Source organism: Fusarium solani (assembly GCF_023522795.1).
Source record: "Fusarium solani strain SB1 chromosome Unknown bctg00000000, whole genome shotgun sequence".
NCBI lineage: Eukaryota > Fungi > Ascomycota > Sordariomycetes > Hypocreales > Nectriaceae > Fusarium > Fusarium solani.
The window spans coordinates 899,755-918,043 of NW_027072157.1; the positions used below are offsets into that span (position 1 = coordinate 899,755).

At 54.0% G+C, this 18,289-nt stretch overlaps 8 protein-coding genes across 8 annotated transcripts; 5 read left to right on the top strand and 3 right to left on the bottom strand.

Annotated features, from left to right (window-relative positions):
• Positions 1-66: 66 nt before the first annotated feature.
• MRS44_000284 (uncharacterized protein) lies at positions 67-897 on the top strand (the record flags this gene model as incomplete). Its single annotated transcript, XM_046276886.2, has 2 exons — positions 67-295; positions 350-897. 2 exons carry the CDS (start codon positions 67-69, stop codon positions 895-897), a joined length of 777 nt encoding a protein of 258 aa, XP_046129589.2.
• Positions 898-1,350: 453 nt separating this feature from the next.
• On the top strand, positions 1,351-1,705 carry MRS44_000285 (uncharacterized protein; the record flags this gene model as incomplete). The annotated part of the gene is made up of 3 exons (XM_046276885.2): positions 1,351-1,422; positions 1,487-1,564; positions 1,631-1,705. 3 exons carry the CDS (start codon positions 1,351-1,353, stop codon positions 1,703-1,705), a joined length of 225 nt encoding a protein of 74 aa, XP_046129588.1.
• Positions 1,706-2,066: 361 nt separating this feature from the next.
• MRS44_000286 (uncharacterized protein) lies at positions 2,067-3,984 on the bottom strand (the record flags this gene model as incomplete). Its single annotated transcript, XM_046276884.2, has 2 exons — positions 2,067-2,894; positions 2,941-3,984. 2 exons carry the CDS (start codon positions 3,982-3,984, stop codon positions 2,067-2,069), a joined length of 1,872 nt encoding a protein of 623 aa, XP_046129587.2.
• A 2,266-nt stretch (positions 3,985-6,250) lies between these two features.
• On the top strand, positions 6,251-8,690 carry MRS44_000287 (uncharacterized protein; the record flags this gene model as incomplete). Its single annotated transcript, XM_046276883.2, has 5 exons — positions 6,251-6,388; positions 6,445-6,575; positions 6,631-7,183; positions 7,234-7,993; positions 8,047-8,690. 5 exons carry the CDS (start codon positions 6,251-6,253, stop codon positions 8,688-8,690), a joined length of 2,226 nt encoding a protein of 741 aa, XP_046129586.1.
• Positions 8,691-9,198: 508 nt separating this feature from the next.
• On the bottom strand, positions 9,199-9,906 carry MRS44_000288 (uncharacterized protein; the record flags this gene model as incomplete). Its single annotated transcript, XM_046272973.2, has 1 exon — positions 9,199-9,906. One exon carries the CDS (start codon positions 9,904-9,906, stop codon positions 9,199-9,201), a length of 708 nt encoding a protein of 235 aa, XP_046129585.2.
• A 2,031-nt stretch (positions 9,907-11,937) lies between these two features.
• Positions 11,938-14,268, top strand: MRS44_000289 (uncharacterized protein; the record flags this gene model as incomplete). The annotated part of the gene is made up of 1 exon (XM_046272959.2): positions 11,938-14,268. One exon carries the CDS (start codon positions 11,938-11,940, stop codon positions 14,266-14,268), a length of 2,331 nt encoding a protein of 776 aa, XP_046129584.1.
• Positions 14,269-15,047: 779 nt separating this feature from the next.
• On the top strand, positions 15,048-15,950 carry MRS44_000290 (uncharacterized protein; the record flags this gene model as incomplete). Its single annotated transcript, XM_046271206.2, has 1 exon — positions 15,048-15,950. One exon carries the CDS (start codon positions 15,048-15,050, stop codon positions 15,948-15,950), a length of 903 nt encoding a protein of 300 aa, XP_046129583.2.
• Positions 15,951-16,368: 418 nt separating this feature from the next.
• Positions 16,369-18,279, bottom strand: MRS44_000291 (uncharacterized protein; the record flags this gene model as incomplete). The annotated part of the gene is made up of 1 exon (XM_046274016.2): positions 16,369-18,279. One exon carries the CDS (start codon positions 18,277-18,279, stop codon positions 16,369-16,371), a length of 1,911 nt encoding a protein of 636 aa, XP_046129582.2.
• Positions 18,280-18,289: the final 10 nt, after the last annotated feature.

Sequence of the window (18,289 nt, forward strand, 5' to 3'; positions counted from 1 at the left end):
GAGTTGTGAAGCGAAACTGCAGCTTGATCACATTATTCAACTACACCGCGCATATACCGAGTCAAAATGGCTACTGATTTTCAGTCCTCGCTTTCCGCAAGCCTCAGCCGCCAGAGCATGGCGCCTGTCGGCCCCTCGGTCGCAGACACCCTGCCAAACATCAACTTTGGCTTCGACGACCTGCGCGACCGCATGGCCAAGTTCACTGCCAGGTTCGACGCCTTTATCGAGCAGGGCCGCAAGCGAGTCTTGGAGGAGCGCAACCAGTTCCGCATGAATGTCGCTGAACTTCAGGGTACGAGATACTTTATGTAGAGGTTCCAGTCACTTGCTAACTGCTTGTTCCTAGAGGACCAACGCATGAAGAAGCGAGATATCGAAATTATTCAGGTCAAGACATCCACACACCAGCAAACCGTTGAGAAGGAGGAAGCCGAGACCCGCGAGATGGAGGCCGCCATCAACTCCCTCGCCGCCCAGCGCGACAACCACCTCGCGACCCGCGACAGCCTCAAGGCCGAGATTGCGCAGACCCAGGCAGAGATCGATGCCCGCCTCGCGGCGCAGCGGGCCCACGCGCAGCAGCAGCAGGCGCAGTCCCGCTTCAACGTGCCCGAGCTCGACTTTTGGATCACCAACCTGTGCCTCAAGATCGAGGGTGCAGGGCACGACGACCGGCTCAAGTTTGTGTACACGCACATTGATGAGAAGGATTGGGAGAGAGAGGCTTGGTTTGAGCTGGTGACTAGCTCGCGAGACTATGATGTCAAGCACTGCCGGCCAAAGGTCGAGAGGGAGAAGGTGGAGAAGGTGCTCGACAGAGTGAATGAGTCGAGGGAGTTGGTGACTCTGCTCAAGGGGATGAGGGAGTTGTTTGCGGAAGCGATGAAGTCCTAGATGTGTTGAAGTTGTAATGATGTGTTATGTGCTATGGATATAATGTTGCGTATACCAAGTTATTCGTTCTTTGACTGAACAAACTCGACTGTTTGTTATTGAATTCAGTCGATAATAGAGCTGTTCAACCAGTTTCTAGAAATTCTGACTGATTCTTTGAATCATGAACCCTCTATCAAGAGATTCACCAGACACTATTTTAAGACATGATAGCCAACACTGCCACTCTTTGTACGCAAACAGCATATTAGCCCTCGATTAAAGTGATGAAATATTTTAGGAGCCTTCTTTGTATCTCTGGCATATTTCTCGCTCCCTGCTTAGAGAAAGAGTTGATCTTGCGCATTACAAAGTCACCAAATCGCGTCGCGTCTCCCCCACATCGGCCATCACACCTCCACTTCCCACCCATCTCCCAACTCTCCATCTAAAACTACATCAAACCCGCCCAACATGCCTGAGCCAGACAAGCACGCTGCCGCGCAGCAAGCCGTGGATATCCTCCACGAGATCTCCACCATACTCGTACGTCTATTGTTCAGCCTGGACGCGCTGAGGCCTCACCATGCTGACCTATGCCCAACCCTAGAACTGCCATCTTGATCGTCGCACCTTGTCTATTTGCATCTCGATGATTGAGCGCGGTGTGAATCCGGAGGCTCTGGCGGTATGTTCCGCTCCCTTGTACTTACATTCTTGTAGCAGTCGACGAGTGTGCTAACAAACGCTGTAGCAAGTCATCAAGGAGCTCCGGCAGGAGGCCCAACAGGTTGAACAGCCCATGTCAGCGTCAACCCGAAGACGCTAAGATCGGAGCAATGCTTTTACGATGATTGGATTTGGAAACTAGATCATGGGATTGTTTACTATTCGGACTGGGCGTTTGACGGAGTAACCGCGCCTCACTTGATACACATGAATCAACACGATGGACGAAGCTCGTATCCAAAACAACCATGCCATTTGGGCCTGCTGCGTCCCATTGACTACAACCGTAGAACTACTGACGACTATCAAACGCCTGTCGAGATGCAGTGTACCGTAATAACACAAAGTTGAGCAACCGTAGGCTGGTATCCCCTTGAAGCCAATGCGACCCATCCAAACGCCTTGCAAAAAGAGTCCAATCCCAACCTCGTTTCAGAGACATGTTATCAAATATTCGTCCCTCATCTGTGCCCAATTAGAACAATTTCGTTAGCATCATCATCGTCATCGTCTTCCTCGTCTTCTGCCTCGGACAACGCATCATCACTGAGATCATCTAGCTCAGAGTCGTCGTCGCTCGATTCATCGTTGCGGTTTCGGCTCCTCCACAGACCGAGGATATCATCTTCGGATTCTTCGTCAGGGGGTAGATGAGCCCCAATGGAATCGAATCCCATGTTGACAGGCGATACAGATCGTGCGACCCTGTCTGGGGCACGAAACTGCGCCTCGACACCATGAGATGAGTGCCTACGCCTGTTTGATACCGCAATAGCACCTCGGCTTCCGCTAATAGAAGTGGAGGCATCTCGACCGCTTTCTCTCGGCTCTGTTGAAGCCTCCCCTTCTTCATTCATCGAGGGCTGTGCTGGCAAACGCTCGCCTCCTACAATGTTCAACTCCACAGTGTTGTATGATCGACAGATGGAGCACTTTAATCCCAGCCAGTGATATCGAACTGTGCTCTTGCCTGAGCAATCGTTGCATAGAATGACTGCGGTGGTGTCGCGGAACTCGGGAGGCATAGGCTGGCTCTGAATCGCCACATCCAGATTCCGGAACTGGCTCTCCATATTCGTGAGACTCTTGTTGCAGATTGGACACTTGTAAGACACTTTCATGTGCTGTTCGTAACATTTCTTGTGGATGCTGTGGCCGCAGTGCATAAACACAACGGGCCGGGGAGAGGTGAAGAGATACTCGCCACAGATGGGACAGTCGCAGTCTGTCGACCTCTCGATACATTTGTGCGAGCTCTCGATCGACGTTGAGATGCACGCACGGCAAGTCTGTACCGTTAGCGGGTGACCGTATCATGGGACACATTCGCCTTACCTTGCAGTGAAAGAAGTCCTTGCCCAGACCCATGCCGCGTCGACAGATGCCACAGTCGCTGCAATGGTAGATGGGCTTGCTTTGGCGGTTCTCCCATAGCTTGCAGATATTGCAGTAATAGTGAGCGGATATCTCACCGCAGTTGATGCACATGTCGGAAGCCTTCTGAGGGGTCGTGCAGATCATGCAGAGCATATTCCTGGTCTCGGAACGGATGAGATTGTGGTCCTCATTCGCATCGTGGCAGAAGCGACAGGTGTACCACTTCTTGCATGTGAAGCACTGCATCTTGACGTTCCGCTCATAGTGCTGACATCCAAGGGGCTGCTCCGTCTCTGGTACCACTTCGAGTGGTTCCACAGGTGTTTCACTGCCGTGACGCTTTGGAGGCTTCACAGGCACAAATGATGGTTTCTTGTCCTCCTCAGTCAAGACGAAAGACTCTTCCTCAGCCTGGTGCTGCCAAAACTTTAATGGTCGAGATGCCGGCGACGAGGGAGACTGTGCGAGAGCATGTTCCAGACCGTCGCCACTCTCCAAGGGCTTCTTCGCATGCAAGACGTTTCTGGAGGCATTGTAGCCTTCTAGCAGAGCATCGTGGATCTGCCGCGCCTTTTCAGGCGGGGAGATATCCTTGGCGTTGATCGCATGTATCCGGGACCGCAGCTCGCGCATGCCATCGTCTTCTGGAATCCGGCGAGAGCTGAGCGGACTCAGCGCAATGCCAATGTGATCGCGAGGGGGAGATCCTTCAGCCATGATCGGAACCGGTTCGATCTCTTCGACTCTGGTCTCTAGGGTCGAGACGCTGAGGGGTCGTGTGAGGGGAGACTCTGGGGCGGGCCTGGACTCCGGTTCAGGAGCAGCAGATGTCGGATTATCCGTAGGAACAGGGCTATCGACGTGGCCAGAGTCGCTCACTGCGTCGGTGTGATCTGCCGAATCGCCTCCATCTCCAGCAAAGGTAGATCGCGAGATTTCAGAGAATCGACGTGCCTGGCGCAGGACGGGGTTAATGAGGAACTCGGAGACGAGGGAGGACATTTGGGCCTAGTCGGAGGCGGGCGACTTAAACAGCGGGCGATCCAACTAAAGGGTATGGCGCGAGGTCGGGATGTCGAATAGGCGTGCGCCGCGGCCTTGGAAAGGAGGGGGAGAGGAGGGAATGACGAAGCAGAAGATGGATCTAACGAGGTCAAAGAAGGGTAATAACAGAGTCACAGGCGAGTAAAAAAGACTTGGGATGGACGCCTCAAAACAGCGGAATGACGAGAGACCAGGGAGCCTGGCGAGGTATAGTTAGTACAGGACAGGACTACGGCCTCCAAGCCGGGAGGCGGATGCAGCAAGTGAGTGGATGACATAAGGCAATGGAAGCGGCTGCTCACGAGTGACATGCACCATGTATGGACCACGCAGACGGCGGTGGAGGTTTCCGGCGGCGGAGCTGCCCCGTTTCCAGCATGTGACTGCAGTTCAGTTCCATTCAATAAACCGCTTTTGACAGAGATTGCTCCGTCCGAGAGTTGACCGAGAGGATCCCGTTCCCCACAGGCGAACCATTGTCAGCCCTCAGCTGGCCACTTTTCGACTAGCCCTGCTGCCGCATGCTGCTTACGGCCGCCGTTCAACCCGGCATTGGGGTTGCTGCTGGTTGTTTGTTGACTCCGATAGCGGGTACTGGACGGGTTGAACCGTGTCTTGGATCAGACGAGGGTCCGGATATACAGCTCAACAGCACAGGAATAGTCACTGACAAGGTGGATTATAGAGGTGTGACTAATAATGCGTAAACGTGTTCGGATATCCAAGTTACAAATAAGGTTGTCGGCCTAGGACTGACTGATCCATGGTCATACCGTTGGTCATGGGGTTTCTTCCTCAATGGAACCGGATATACATGTACATCTGGTCTTGCACCGGCAGAACAAAACTTGTCTTGCCCACAATGATCTGTCTGGGCTTAAACCTGCCGTGTACAGCTTGATTGTGTTAACAAAGGCCTTGACCTGACGTGTCTCAGCCAAGGTCAAGCTGGGCATTTGAGGTCATGACCAAGGCCAGTCGAGGATGACGGGTGCAGTCGACGATGAAGGCAAGCCATGCAAAGGCTTTGGATCGCTTTCATCTAGTCTGCACATGAATAAAAAGACGTCATTGTGCCTGGCATGTCTCAGAACATTGCGTCCAAAGTTGGCGTTTTGATTCTGGGGAAGGCGTATTTCGGCCGAGTCGGAGCCAGACAATAGCAGTTAAATAAGCTCTTGCTGAGCAGAAGAGGAAACCAGTTCAGAGTCTAGTACAGCTGAACCATCTTGCAAAGTGAAATTACTTCTAGGGCAGATCCTATCAGTTCGCCCTGCGAATAGACATGAAGACTTCGAAATAGGTACTGAGTGTCTTCGCGGAAGTATTCTTCGCATGAGAGTGAGGAGAGCACAGGCCTCCGATCTAACCGGTCGATCAGGCACGGAACCTAAATACAGCATGGAAACAGTACTCCATAGAGACTGTGAATCTTAGGAGGAACGAACGAGCCCAGCTGCAAGCAAAAAGCAATCCTCAATTGAGACAGTGCCGAAGAAGCCAAAAAGAATGATCACGCTGGGGATCGAACCCAGAATCTTCTGATTCGTAGTCAGACGCCTTGCCATTGGGCCACGCGACCTTGGTGATTGGATGCTTATTCTGTCGTCGCGACGCGTACTTGTTCCCTCGACGAGTCCATTCCAGCCAACCATCCACCCACACCACCCACACACGATCCCTGCCGCCGATTTTCCCCTAAAACATCTCCACTGCGACGCCGCTATCGACAGGAACCTGGAGGGCTGAGGCGGCTGAAGTGGGGTGCTCGACTGTTCCGGAGCTGGCGCCACGGGGGAAGTGCTCTGTTAGCGTGACAGACCTGGTAGAGCATAGGTGGCATTTCAGGGGACGTCGCATATTCTTAGAACGGGCACTTGAATTCTTTCTCGACTTTCGACCTTGTTCGGTCTTGGGACTTGACTTTCTTCTTCAACCCTTTCTTCTCTTCTTTAGCCTGTTCATTTTTAACAGGCCTTTGCCATTCAGGTCCCTCGGTTGTGGATTCTTGCATTGACGACGACCTGTTGTTTCGTCGTTGAAGTTGGTGTCCTCCCTTTGAGTCTTGACAGCTCGTCCGGTCTTTTTCTCTCCCCCAGAGCTCGGCTGCTTCGTCTTTTCAGCCCAGCCAGCTTACCCCCTTTCGCTTCGCCCATCCGCTCTTCCTCCTCAGAAACCATCGAGACCTTGACTACGAACCGGTACTCGCACGATTGAATAAATCATGGCTGCCGATAAGGCTGCCGTCGCCTCGGGTGCTGACCTGGGCGATGGTCTGAGGCAGCGTAACGTCGCCGCGTCGCAACCTGGCCTCAAGCCCCCGACTCCTCAGCCCGAGGATAACAAGAAGCTCGCCAAGAAGGTCAGCCATCGAACACGAGATGCGTCCAGCTTAACCTGTACTGACTGCTTCTGTAGGGGCCCTCTTTCCTCCAGGTTCTCGACGAGTGGGAGTTCATCATTGCCCCGCTGATCTTCACGGCCGTTGCTATCTTTACTCGACTATACAAGATTGGTATCAGCAACATTGTCACCTGGGATGAGGCTCAGTATGTTCTTGGTCTTTGAACATCAAGATAACCTTTGCTAATCGTAGCTACGCAGCTTTGGCAAGTTCGGAAGCTACTATATCAAGCATGAGTACTACTTCGATGTCCACCCTCCTCTGGGCAAGATGCTCGTTGGTCTCTCCGGAGTTCTTGCTGGATACAACGGTTCTTTCGAGTTCAAGTCTGGCGAGAAATACCCCGAGGAAGTCAACTACACTGTCATGCGTATCTTCAATGCCGCCTTTGGTATTATCTGCATCCCCCTGGCCTACTTCACCGCGCGAGAGCTCCAGCTTCGCAGACCTGCTGTCTGGCTTGTGACTCTCATGGTCCTTTGCGAGAACTCGTACACCACCATCAGCCGCTTCATCCTCCTTGACTCCATGCTGCTGTGCGGCACTGTGGCCACCGTCTTCTGCTGGGCCAAGTTCCACAACCAGCGCCACAACAGCTTCGAGCCTGAGTGGTTCTTCTGGCTGTTTGCGACTGGTATCAGCATTGGCTGCGTGTGCAGTGTCAAGCTTGTTGGTCTCTTCGTCACTGCTCTCGTTGGTCTTTACACCATTGAGGATCTCTGGCGCAAGTTTGGTGACACCAAGATGCCTGTGGTAGGTACAATTGCATCGTGTGGAATACCCTAGTAGCTAACATGATCTAGACTGTTCTCGGTGCTCACGTCCTTACCCGTGTCGTCGGTCTCATCGTCATCCCCTTCCTGATCTACCTCATCTCCTTCGCTCTCCACTTCGCCATCCTTGACCGCAGCGGCCCTGGTGATGCCCAGATGAGCTCCCTCTTCCAGGCCAACCTCAAGGGTACCCAGGTCGGCAAGGACAGCCCTCTCGAGATTGCGATTGGTTCCCGCGCGACTATCAAGAACATGGGATACGGCGGTGGTCTTCTTCACTCTCACGTCCAGACCTACCCCGAGGGTTCCAAGCAGCAGCAGGTTACTTGCTACCACCACAAGGACACCAACAACGACTGGTTCTTCTACCCCAACCGCCGAGATGATGACTACAACCCCGAGGCTGAGCTCCGTTTCATTGGTGACGGCTCTGTCATCCGCCTCATCCACGCCCAGACTGGCCGCAACCTGCACTCTCACGACATTGCTGCCCCCATCACTCGAGGCCACAAGGAGGTTTCTTCTTACGGTAACCTGACTGTTGGTGACGACAAGGATCACTGGAAGGTTGAAGTTGTTCGTGATGCTGCTTCTCGCGACCGCAGCAAGATCAGGACTCTCACCACTGCTTTCCGTCTCAAGCACGAGGTTCTTGGCTGCTACCTCCGGGCTGGCAACGTTAACCTCCCCCAGTGGGGTTTCAAGCAGATCGAGGTTACCTGCACCAAGGAGAACAACCCCCGCGATACCTACACTCACTGGAACGTCGAGGCCCACTGGAATGACAAGCGTGAGTTTATCTGAAAGAAGCTGATTGATTTCCATGATACTGACGTTACCTAGTTCCCCCTGCCGAGGCTGGTGTCTACAGGTCTCCCTTCTTCCACGACTTTGTCCACCTGAACGTTGCCATGATGACCTCCAACAACGCCCTGGTCCCCGACCCTGACAAGCAGGATGACCTTGCCTCCAAGTGGTGGCAGTGGCCTATCCTCCATGTCGGTCTCCGCATGTGCGGTTGGGCTGATGACATCGTCAAGTACTTCCTCCTCGGCAACCCTCTCGTCTACTGGGGTTCTACCGCCTCTCTCGGTGTTGCTGGTCTGGTCGTTGTTTGGTACATCCTTAGATGGCAGCGTGGCTTCAACGATCTCAACCAGGACGAGATCGACCACATCCACTACTCGGCTCTGTACCCCCTGGCCGGCTGGTTCCTCCACTATCTTCCCTTTGTTATTATGGCCCGTGTCACCTATGTGCACCACTACTATCCGGCTCTCTACTTTGCCATTCTCACCTTTGGCTTCCTGGTCGACTGGTTTGTGCGAAACCGCAACAACGCCCTCAAGACCATCGTCTACGGCCTCCTGTACACCGTCATCATCGGCCTCTACATCTACTTCCTCCCCATCTGCTGGGGTATGACCGGCAACCACCGGCAGTACAAGTACATGAAGTGGTTCGACAACTGGCGAGTTACCGACTAAGGAGGTACCCGACTCTCTGCCGAGTTGAACAACCCCCTTTTTCACGATTACATGTTGTAGTCTAGACGAGCCGTCCCTTGTAAAACCACTTGAGGCGTGTTTGTGTGTATTATTCGACTTTCGAATACTGAGGATATAGAAGGACATGGGGATCTTTACGGAAAAGATGGTTCACATGGTTGGTTGGGAAAGCGAGTATGGGGAAAAGAACGCGGAGGAGTGATCATCAGAAACAAAACCAGACAGTCATGAGATTTGCTCTGCGTCATTAATGCAATATGAGAAACTTCAATTTTTTTTTCCTTGGTAGAGTCTTCAGCGGCCTGTTATGGCCGACAGTGTATTATGCATTACTTGTGTGTTTGTGTGTGTACAATCCATCATGGGAGCTTCAATTCATACATTTGTTGGATGATGACAACGTTTGCTGGCTGTTTGGGTATCATGATGCTCGTGTGCCTGTAGACCTCTCCTCCTCTTTTTGCCCTGTTTTCCCGCTACAGTTTGATTAACAGCAACCCCCTCCGGTCGACTTGGCGGCGTCACCCGTCAGCTTCACCTGTCGATTCCCTCCGGCGGCGGGCCCCTTGACGCCAGATCTCCTGTCGTTGAGATCGTACTTGCCGGCCTGTATGTTGTTGTATATCCTCTCGGCCACGCGCATAAAGGCCTTTTCGACGTTGGCGCCGCTCTTTGCGCTCGTCTCGACGTACTCCATGACGCCGTTCCGCTTGGCCCACTCCTCGGCCTCCTCGCGCGTCACCTCGCGGCGGTTGTCGTCCTGCTGCGTGAGGTCGGCCTTGTTGCCGACGAGTATGACCACAATGTCGGGCTCGGCGATCTGCCGGAGGTCGTTGAGCCAGTCGGTGACGTGCTGGAAGGTCTGTTTGCGGGACAGGTCGAAGACGAGCAGGGCACCGCTCGCGCCGCGGAAGTAGGACCGCGTGACAGACTTGTACGTCTCCTGGCCAGCCGTATCCCAGAGGCTCAACTTCATGTGCTTCTGAGGGGTGGCGGAGTCGTCCCGGGGTGGTTCAGGCAGGCCATCGGCGGACTCGGCGGGAGCATCGGGGTCTGTGACGGAGGAGGAGGAGGGTTTCGAGTGGGGAGGGCCGACAGGGACGATGCGGGAGCCGAATTCAACGCCGATGGTGACGTCGTGATGGGGGAGAAGCGGCCTTCGCAGAGGCGGATGGTCAGACTGGACTTGCCGCATCCCGAGTCGCCGATGCAGACGAGCTTGGCGATGTAGTCCCACGGTGTGGCCGACATGGGAAGGACGAGAGTTAGGGGTGACAGAAGGAGATAGAGAAAGGGGTTGGAGCAGAGGGAGAAGTTGTTCCGTCTGGGAAGCTTCGCAATGGGGCGGCGGCAAGTTAAGTAGGAGGAGAGCACGTGCGAGCTGTCCTTTTGGTGGTGAAGCAAGGCCAAGGTCCAAGTGCAAGTTCAGATACTGCAGAAGAAGACTTTATTATGACGATGACGTGCCGCGAATCTGAGCCGTGAGCGACCAAGATAAGACAGTTTTAGGCGGCAGAAGTTTGGGATCGGGGGGAAGCTTGAGGCGTGTACGGCGCAACGATGGTTCAAGATAGCGTCTCGGCAGAGTATAAATCCCCAACACGTAGCGGCCAGACAAAGAAGGAAGTGAATCTAAATGGTTAAAAATAACACAAAAAAGGGTAAATGGTTAAACAACTGAGAATGTTAGAATTGGGGGCAAAGATGGTAATGTCAGATGCAGATGCAGAGACGGTAGGTATACAGGAGCGAGCGGTTGAGGTAAGGTCAGGTGTTGGGGGGAATGGAACGACTCGGTGTGGTCTTTTGAGTGTCTCGGTGTTTGGTGGGAGGGAGCTGTCACGAGCCACTGAGACTGGGGCGATGACCAGTACAAGCTTCTTTCTCCTCTCCTGTGTACAACAGCGGCCAGGAGAAGCCTCCGTTGAACAAGTCCTAACTAAAAGAACTCCACTGCGGGATGAATTCCTCACCCCTTGGACGTGATTCAGGCGGCGGCATCAGCGGGAAAGCACATACAGAAACCCCGTGCCTGGAGGAGCCTCTCCGAATGGGGCCTAGGGGGTCCCTCCTAGGCGGTTTTACCGGTGACGCAACTCGGACGGGGATCGATGTGCAGCGATAACCGATCGACGGGTTGCAGTGGGGGATTGGAAGTCAGTTGATGTCGTCTTGTTTGAGATGTTTTAGAGGTCGTTTGATCCGGAGTCTTTGATATAAAAGTCATCCGTTGTGGTTGTTTGATATGGATCTGGATCAAGATGGGAGTCTCAAGGAAAGTCCATGTTTGAGGGACACGAGACCTGATCTATCAACTCTCAGGTGCCGAGATAGTATCGAACAGTGAGGAAAGGATGGATTGGAAATGATACAATAGCCAGTGGAAGACTGTTTCCCAGCCAGTCAACCTGCAAGCCACCCTCGCAGAAAAACAACAAACTCTTCGCTTGCCAGAATCAGAATAACATCAGATCCATGCATCGCAGACCCCGAGTGGACTCTGTCTGCTGGTCACGACGGATTGCGTGCATCTGCGTCAGGATTAGTACCTCACGTGCAAGTATCCTCAGCCATCCATTAGCGGCACCGAGAGGCAAGACACATGCCTCGCGATACATCCGTGTCGTGTGCCTTTTTCCGCATTCAATGGATGGATGGATCCCAGCTGGCTGCCTGTGTCCTGTGGCGCCTGGGCCTCTGACCGCTCGCGCAGGTGCACCTACAAACTTTAGGTACCTCCAAGTACGGGCCTGTTTACAAGGGTCCTCTGCCTGGCGATAGCGGATCTGCCTGCAATCGGTCAGCGACTCACACGCTGCGGAACCAGTGATAAGCCGGGGCGCCTCATCCATCTGCCATCTGCCGCCTCGCCTCATGACCTCTCTGTACTTTGTTAACCTTTGACATCCATCCCATCTGCAAACTTGACTCTGCATCCATTTTTAACCTTTCATAACCTCTCCTCGGGCTTCTGTTTCCCCCCGCGGCCATTTCTTTTTTTACACTTGTTTACCCACCGACTGCAATCACATCTTTTGCGAATAGATAACCCGGTCAAACAGACTCGACGCTTACACCATCCGCTGCCTGCTCTCCCACCTCCGCTCACGCTACGTCACGTCGGAAATCCAGCCAGAGGCGAAAGTCGTCTCTGCGTGCTCACGCGCACGTGAGGTGGAAGGTGTGGAAAGGGCGCGATGTTTTCTGAGTGTGCGTTGATAGATTCATGTCTCCCTCTCACCGCAAGCACGCTGACTTGAGCCTCCCAGATGCATCGAGGTTCCTGGCCCAGTCCCAGTCGAGGATATCAAACTTCGGGCAGGCCGACAACGATACCCCTCCCAGACAGCCCGACTGGACATCGCGTCCCTCACGAAACCAGCGCGATACAGGCCGAGGGAACCCCAGCAGGTCTTTCTTGGGTCGGGGCTATGGAGGGAACCCATATCAACAGACGGGCGGCGGCTCGCGATTCAGTCAGCTAGCCTTTGGGTCACGAATCTCGGCAGCTCAAGATGCCCCGTTATTTCACAGCACTTTGGACGAATTTCGGGAAGAGGACGACGAGGAAGAGAGGGATAGAGAGGCGGCTGATATGTTTGCCCTCCAGAGGTCAAGACGGGTCGCAGCTGCGAGCAAAATGGCCGATAGCGTCGAGTCAGATGCTCACAGCCGTGCGTCACTAGAGGATAGCATGAACCACGAGGACCATCCGTACCGGGACATGGGTATGCGACGCGGCATCCGGAGCAGCTGGAACGGAACGCGGAGTGCGCATCGCCCCGGCCTGGCACGGGATGCGCTGATGGAGGAGAATGAGGATGAACCTCGTTCAAGCACAGACGCAGACAGCGACCGCGGAACCGATGCAAAGGGCAAGATGGTGGACGTCGGTCTTGAGTCGCAGGATGATCCAGATGAGGATCCCCCAGCTTCGCTCTTGGGGGCTGAGACCCCGCGAGAGAGCAGTCCTCCAGCTTTCCAACGATTTAAGGGCAGCGACACGGAGCGGACACCATTTATGGCACGCCGAGGATCGACAACCGAAACAGACATGAGCAACATGCGGCAGGATGAGCCTCCAGAAGCGGAGCACGTACAGACGACAATGCAGTACTTTGAGGGCGAGATATTTCGACATGATCCTTTCTTCGCTTGGATCTTCCTTATCAGCATGGCAGCGATGTTATCGACTTTCTTTCTGGTATGGCTACACACAGCACCACGGAAAAGTCCTGTTGGAGACACCATCTACACGACTTTGCAAAAGTCATTTCACATGCTCGCGGTGGACACTGTAGTAGCCGTCCTTATTTCATTTGTATGGCTTGCGACTTTACGGTCCTTTGTGAGAGCGCTTGTCAGCGCCATCTTGGTCGCAGTGCCAGCCATTCTATTTTCTTTCTCCATCTACTCGTTCGTCTCATCATTCAAGGGCCGAACGCATGGAACGAGTTTCCAGGATTCAGTCATGAGATGGGCTTCTGTGGTGCCTGCTGCCGCGTGCATCCTATGGATCTTTCTTGTGGTGCGAGGGCGACGGGCCATCCAACAAGCGATCGAGATTCTGCAGTTCTCTAGCAGAATTCTGGCCCAGAACTCGGCGTTGCTGCTCGTTGGGTTCGGATGTCTGGCGCTGATTGTCATCTGGACGTGGGCGTGGCTCGCCATGTTTACCAGAGTCTTCATGGGCGGTTACTTCTCCAAGTCACTGGTCAAGTTCGTGATCCGCCTCTCTAGCTGGTGGCTCGGAGCTGCCTTTATCTTCTTGTACATGTGGACCGTGTCGGTCATCAACGCTGTCCACCGTGCAACCACGGCGGCGACTGTGTCTCAGTGGTACTTTCACAGGAACGCGGGGCCGCCCACGCCTTCGCGGGAGATTGTCTCGGCTGCGCTCAATCATGCGCTCACGACGATATTTGGCAGTATCTGCGAGTCGACTCTACTGTCGCTGCTAATCCGAGCGCCTTTGATCTTCCTCCCTAGAAGACTGGGGGCAGTGGTGGCCAACATAGCTTCGTTCTGGATCCCAACGCCCGTTGTTGCCCTCATGAACCCTCTGACTATAACTCATGCGGCCATTCACTCGCAAAACTTGGCTACTTCAGCTAGAGGACTAGACCAGATGGAGCTTGTATCTCCAGCGATTCCGACGACGACATTGACACCACGAGTTCTACGTCACCGGGCACAGCCTAACGGTCTCCTTCCGTATCGACTCGCCAAGCTGCTGCTGGTAGCGACACGCCTTATCATGGCGACGGGTCTTGGTTTTGCGGGATGGGTCATTACTGCCAAGCAGCTTCGAATCCAGATGCCAGACGGAGTGGGGATTCGCGGGTCCGCCTACGCCTATGTCGTGGGTCTGATGGCTAGTTTCATCGGTTACTCTGTAATGGGCGCGATGGAAGGCATCCTGAGCGGCATCGTGGACGCGGTGCTGATCTGCTACGGCAGCGAGAGGCGGATGGACAGAGGCCACGGACGATTCTGCCTCGAAGCGGCATACCTGTTTGGAGAACGCCGAGGAGGGGAAGAGCGGGAGTATGCTTAGTGGGATTATCGCTTTTGTAAGTTGTTTCCAGCTGGCGCGATTGGTTAGGTTACATAGGTTTTGGGGCGGGATAGATCCCCCCAACTTGGGACTGGAGATGTAGTGTGAGTGTTGAATCAGACTTATGGGGTCTCTGACTCCGGTTTCTCTGAGGGAACGTCCAGTATGTTGCCAACTCTTGAACTAGGCATATCTAGTCACGGCAAGCCTCTGTCTTTGCCACAAAACAGACGGAGCAAGAGTGATAACTTGTCCAATCACTCCGATCTCGAGGAGATAAGCTACCACCGCTTCCAAACAGTCATTCAACTTCCTGACTCAACTCGGCAAAAACTTCCCAATAGCAATCATCCCTACAACTTTACTCCTCACACATGATTCTATCATATCACAGCTGATTGGTCCTTCGCTCCTGGGTTGGTCATGTTGCGTCTCATCCTCTGTAAGAATATCCATCGCGCTTCAACTTTGGGGGAAGTAGCTCCATCACGCTTCAACTTTGGAGGAAAGGCGGCAATGCAGTGTCTCGACTCATTATTTCGTCGGCTGCATTGTAAAAGAAGGCCGAGAGGTGAAAATTTTTTATTTACATCTCCCTTCTTCTTTTTTATTCTCTTAATCAGTTGAACCCAATGCTTTGCTGTGGATTCAGACGATTCATCCAGCGCCCTTCGACTCACGCCCTTGGACTGACAACAGCACAAGTGCCGACTTATAACAAACATCTTTGGACATCATCTTCCCAATCTTCACAATCTTTTTCACTCAAGACTAGAAAAATGTCTCCTTCTACTTCAATCACTGTCATTTACTCTCCTTACCACCTCGGCGCCCGCGACGTCGCCGTCGGTGGTGGACCAACCACTCTTCTCAAGGCCGGCTTCATCGATGCCATTCGCAAGCAGGGCGTCAAGGTCCGCGAGGTTGAACTCGAACCCGTTGATGAGTACGAGGGCGAGATTGGTCGTCTCTTTGAGCTTCTCCGCCGCACTTCAAAGACCGTCACGCAGGTCATCCAAGATGGCTCATTCCCCGTCATCCTCGCCGGCAACTGTTCCACCACTGTTGGCGTCCAGGCTGGTGTAACTGCTGCCCGCGGCGCTGTTCCCAGCTGCGTTTGGTTTGACGCTCACGATGACTTCAACACGCCTGACGTGCTGGCCAGCGGGTATCTCGACTCGATGCCCGTGGCCATGCTGGCGGGTCTCTGCTGGAAGACACTCCTTGCTAGCATCCCCAACTTTAAACCTCTGGACCTCAAGAAGGACTTTGTACACTGTGGCATGCGCGATGTCACAGAGCTTGAGCGTTCGCGTGTTATCGAGGCCGGTTTCCCCGTTATCTGGGGTAACGTGGACAAACATGTCGAATTCGAAGCCGAGCTGCTCAAGACTCTTCAAGAAAAGTCCCTCGGAGAGACAATGGTGCACTTGGATCTCGACAGCCTTGATAATTCTGTTGGAAACGTCAACAAGTTCTCTGCACCTGGTGGTCTACTGGAGGATGACCTCGAGGGGTGCATGAGCATGATCCCGAGGCAGACAAAGCCGGTGTCGCTGACGCTTGCATCGTTTGACCCCTCGTTTGATGAGGATGGAAAGATTCCGCCTGTGGCTATCAAGGCAGCTGTTGCTTTTGTCAAGAGTCTGATTTCGGAAGGTGTTCTAGAGAGCTCTCAGTAGACAATCATCGTATATCCGAGCTAGTATGTAGTCAACGGTTACGACAAGGCTGTGGTTCTATAAAACATGCGTTCGATCGAATTAAACCTTTCGTCGAGGCAAGGCCTTTCTTAATAACGTGACGAACAGCTTCAAGATACTACCCCCTGTCTTCCACTTGTACTTTGTCGGGCCAGATCTTTGGGGTATAGCTCAACAGCATCTAGACAGTAGTAGCTGAATTAAAACTGACTTCACCGAAAGGCACAACAATTGATTTTACTGTTTTTATTCTGGACCGGTCTTATAATAGTTGCACAAACTTCGCCCTCGTTCAAATATCAATCCATCATAACAGTTATCAAGACAAACTAGGAAAAGTGTTTTACGGCAAAGTGAAGAAAGATCCCACCTTGTTTTCATTCAATTTGTGACTGGCTCAAGCAGAAGCAATGAGCCAAGAGATGGAAGGCGAGCGAGCCCGGCGGGGAGTCGAGGCCAGGCTGGGGATAGGGGCAGGCTCGGGGTAAGCCCAGGCGAGCATGGACATGACGACCTCGGGCGCCTCAGCCACGGTCGGTGCCGGGGCCGTGGTCGGCGCGGGAGCGGTGTAAGGGGCTGGAGCGGTTATGGGCGCGAAAGCCGGGCTTGGGGCTCGGAAGGTGGACGGGGCGGAGATGAAGCTGGAGATGTAGGCAGTCTCAGGGGCAGAGGCGGCGCTGGGTCCGGAGGCTGTTGATGGAGCGGCTGAGACGCTGGGGGTAGGCGAGATGGAGGCGACCTTGGGAGGAGCTGGTGCTCTTGGGGTTTGGTTGGCTTGGGGGATCTTGCGAGTCGTCTCGGTGGGGACAGGGGCTGGCTTTGAGGGTGCGATCTTGGGAGCCTGTCTTGGCTGGACGGGCTGAACTGGAGGCTGGGACTTGGGTTGAAGCTTGGCTTCGATCTTTGGCTCAGCCTTGGACTCAACCTTGGTCTCAATGATGGGTTGAGTCTTGGGTTGAGACTTGGGAGCAGCCTTTGGCTCAATCTTAGGTTCAACCGTGGGGATAGATTTGGGGGCAGCCCTGGGTTCGATCTTCGCCTCTACTCTGGGCTGGATCTTGGGTTCAGCCTTGACCTCGGGCTTGGATTGAACCTTGGCTTCAACCTTGGGCTCGACCTTTGACTCGACCTTTGGTTCACTCTTGGGGACGGTCTCGGGCTCGGCAATAGGTTGAATCTTTGGCTCAGCCTTGGGGGTGATCTTGGGTTGGGCCTTGGTTTCAGTCCTAGGTTCGACAGGTTGGGCCTTTGGTTCGATCTTTGACTCGATCTTGGGCGCAGCCTTGGGAACAATCTTAGGCTCAACCTTTGGCTCAGCCTTGGGAACGGTCTTTGGATCGATCTTTGTTGCAGCCTTTGCTTCAACCTTGGGCTTGATCTCAGTCAGGATCTTAGGTTCCTCTTTAACCTCCTTAGCCGGCAGGGCGGGAGACTCTGGTGCATCTTGGACAGTAGGAGCAGGGATCGAGGGCTTCTTTACTGGCTCTGGCTTCTTTGCTGGCGCCGGCTTTGACTCAATCTTCGGTTCGGCCTCGGGCTTCTGGATAGGAAAGGTCGGACTCTCGGGTGCATCCTCGACCGTGGGAGGGGGGAGGATGGGCTTCTTTGCGAGTTCAATCTTGGGCTGAGCAGGCTTGGGCTTGGTCTCTATCTTGGGTTCGACCTTTGGCTGAGTCTTGGGCTCGGTTTTTGGCTGGACCTTGGGTTCGAGCTTGATCTCCTTGGGCTCCTCTCTGACTTGTCTCGTCGGCAAGATCGGGGATTCTGGCTCGTTCAACACCTTGGGAACAGGCACCACAGGCTTCTTCTCAGGCACAGGCTCGGGCCTCTTCTCAATCTTCCTCTCAACTGGCTTGGGTAGCTCCCTTGGCGGCTGCGGCTGCTGAACCACCGGCTCAGGCTTAACGGGCTTGGGTGCAAAGAGAGGAAGAGGTGTCAACGCCTCGGGCCCCTTCTCAGGCTCGGTGTTGAATCTCGGCGGAAGAGGACGAGACACCTCCTTGGGCAGAAGCTCAGGTTCCTTCTCCGGCTCAGTATTGAACCTTGGGGGAATGGGGCGTGACTGATCCTTTGGTGGCAGAGGAGGGACGTCGGCTTCTTCACGGGTGGTGATTCGGGAGATGGTCGAGTATCGAGACGACGTCGAGGGTCGAGATCCCTCGGATGAGTCCTTGGCGGGTTGACCTTGATCGCTAGGAGCACCTCCTTCATTCTCCTCCATGCTCGAACGACGAAAGATGCGGCTGATGCGCTTGGCAGCCGACTTGGCCGTCGGCCGGCGCTTGATGGATCGAATCGAGCCGGGCATCTTGGAACAG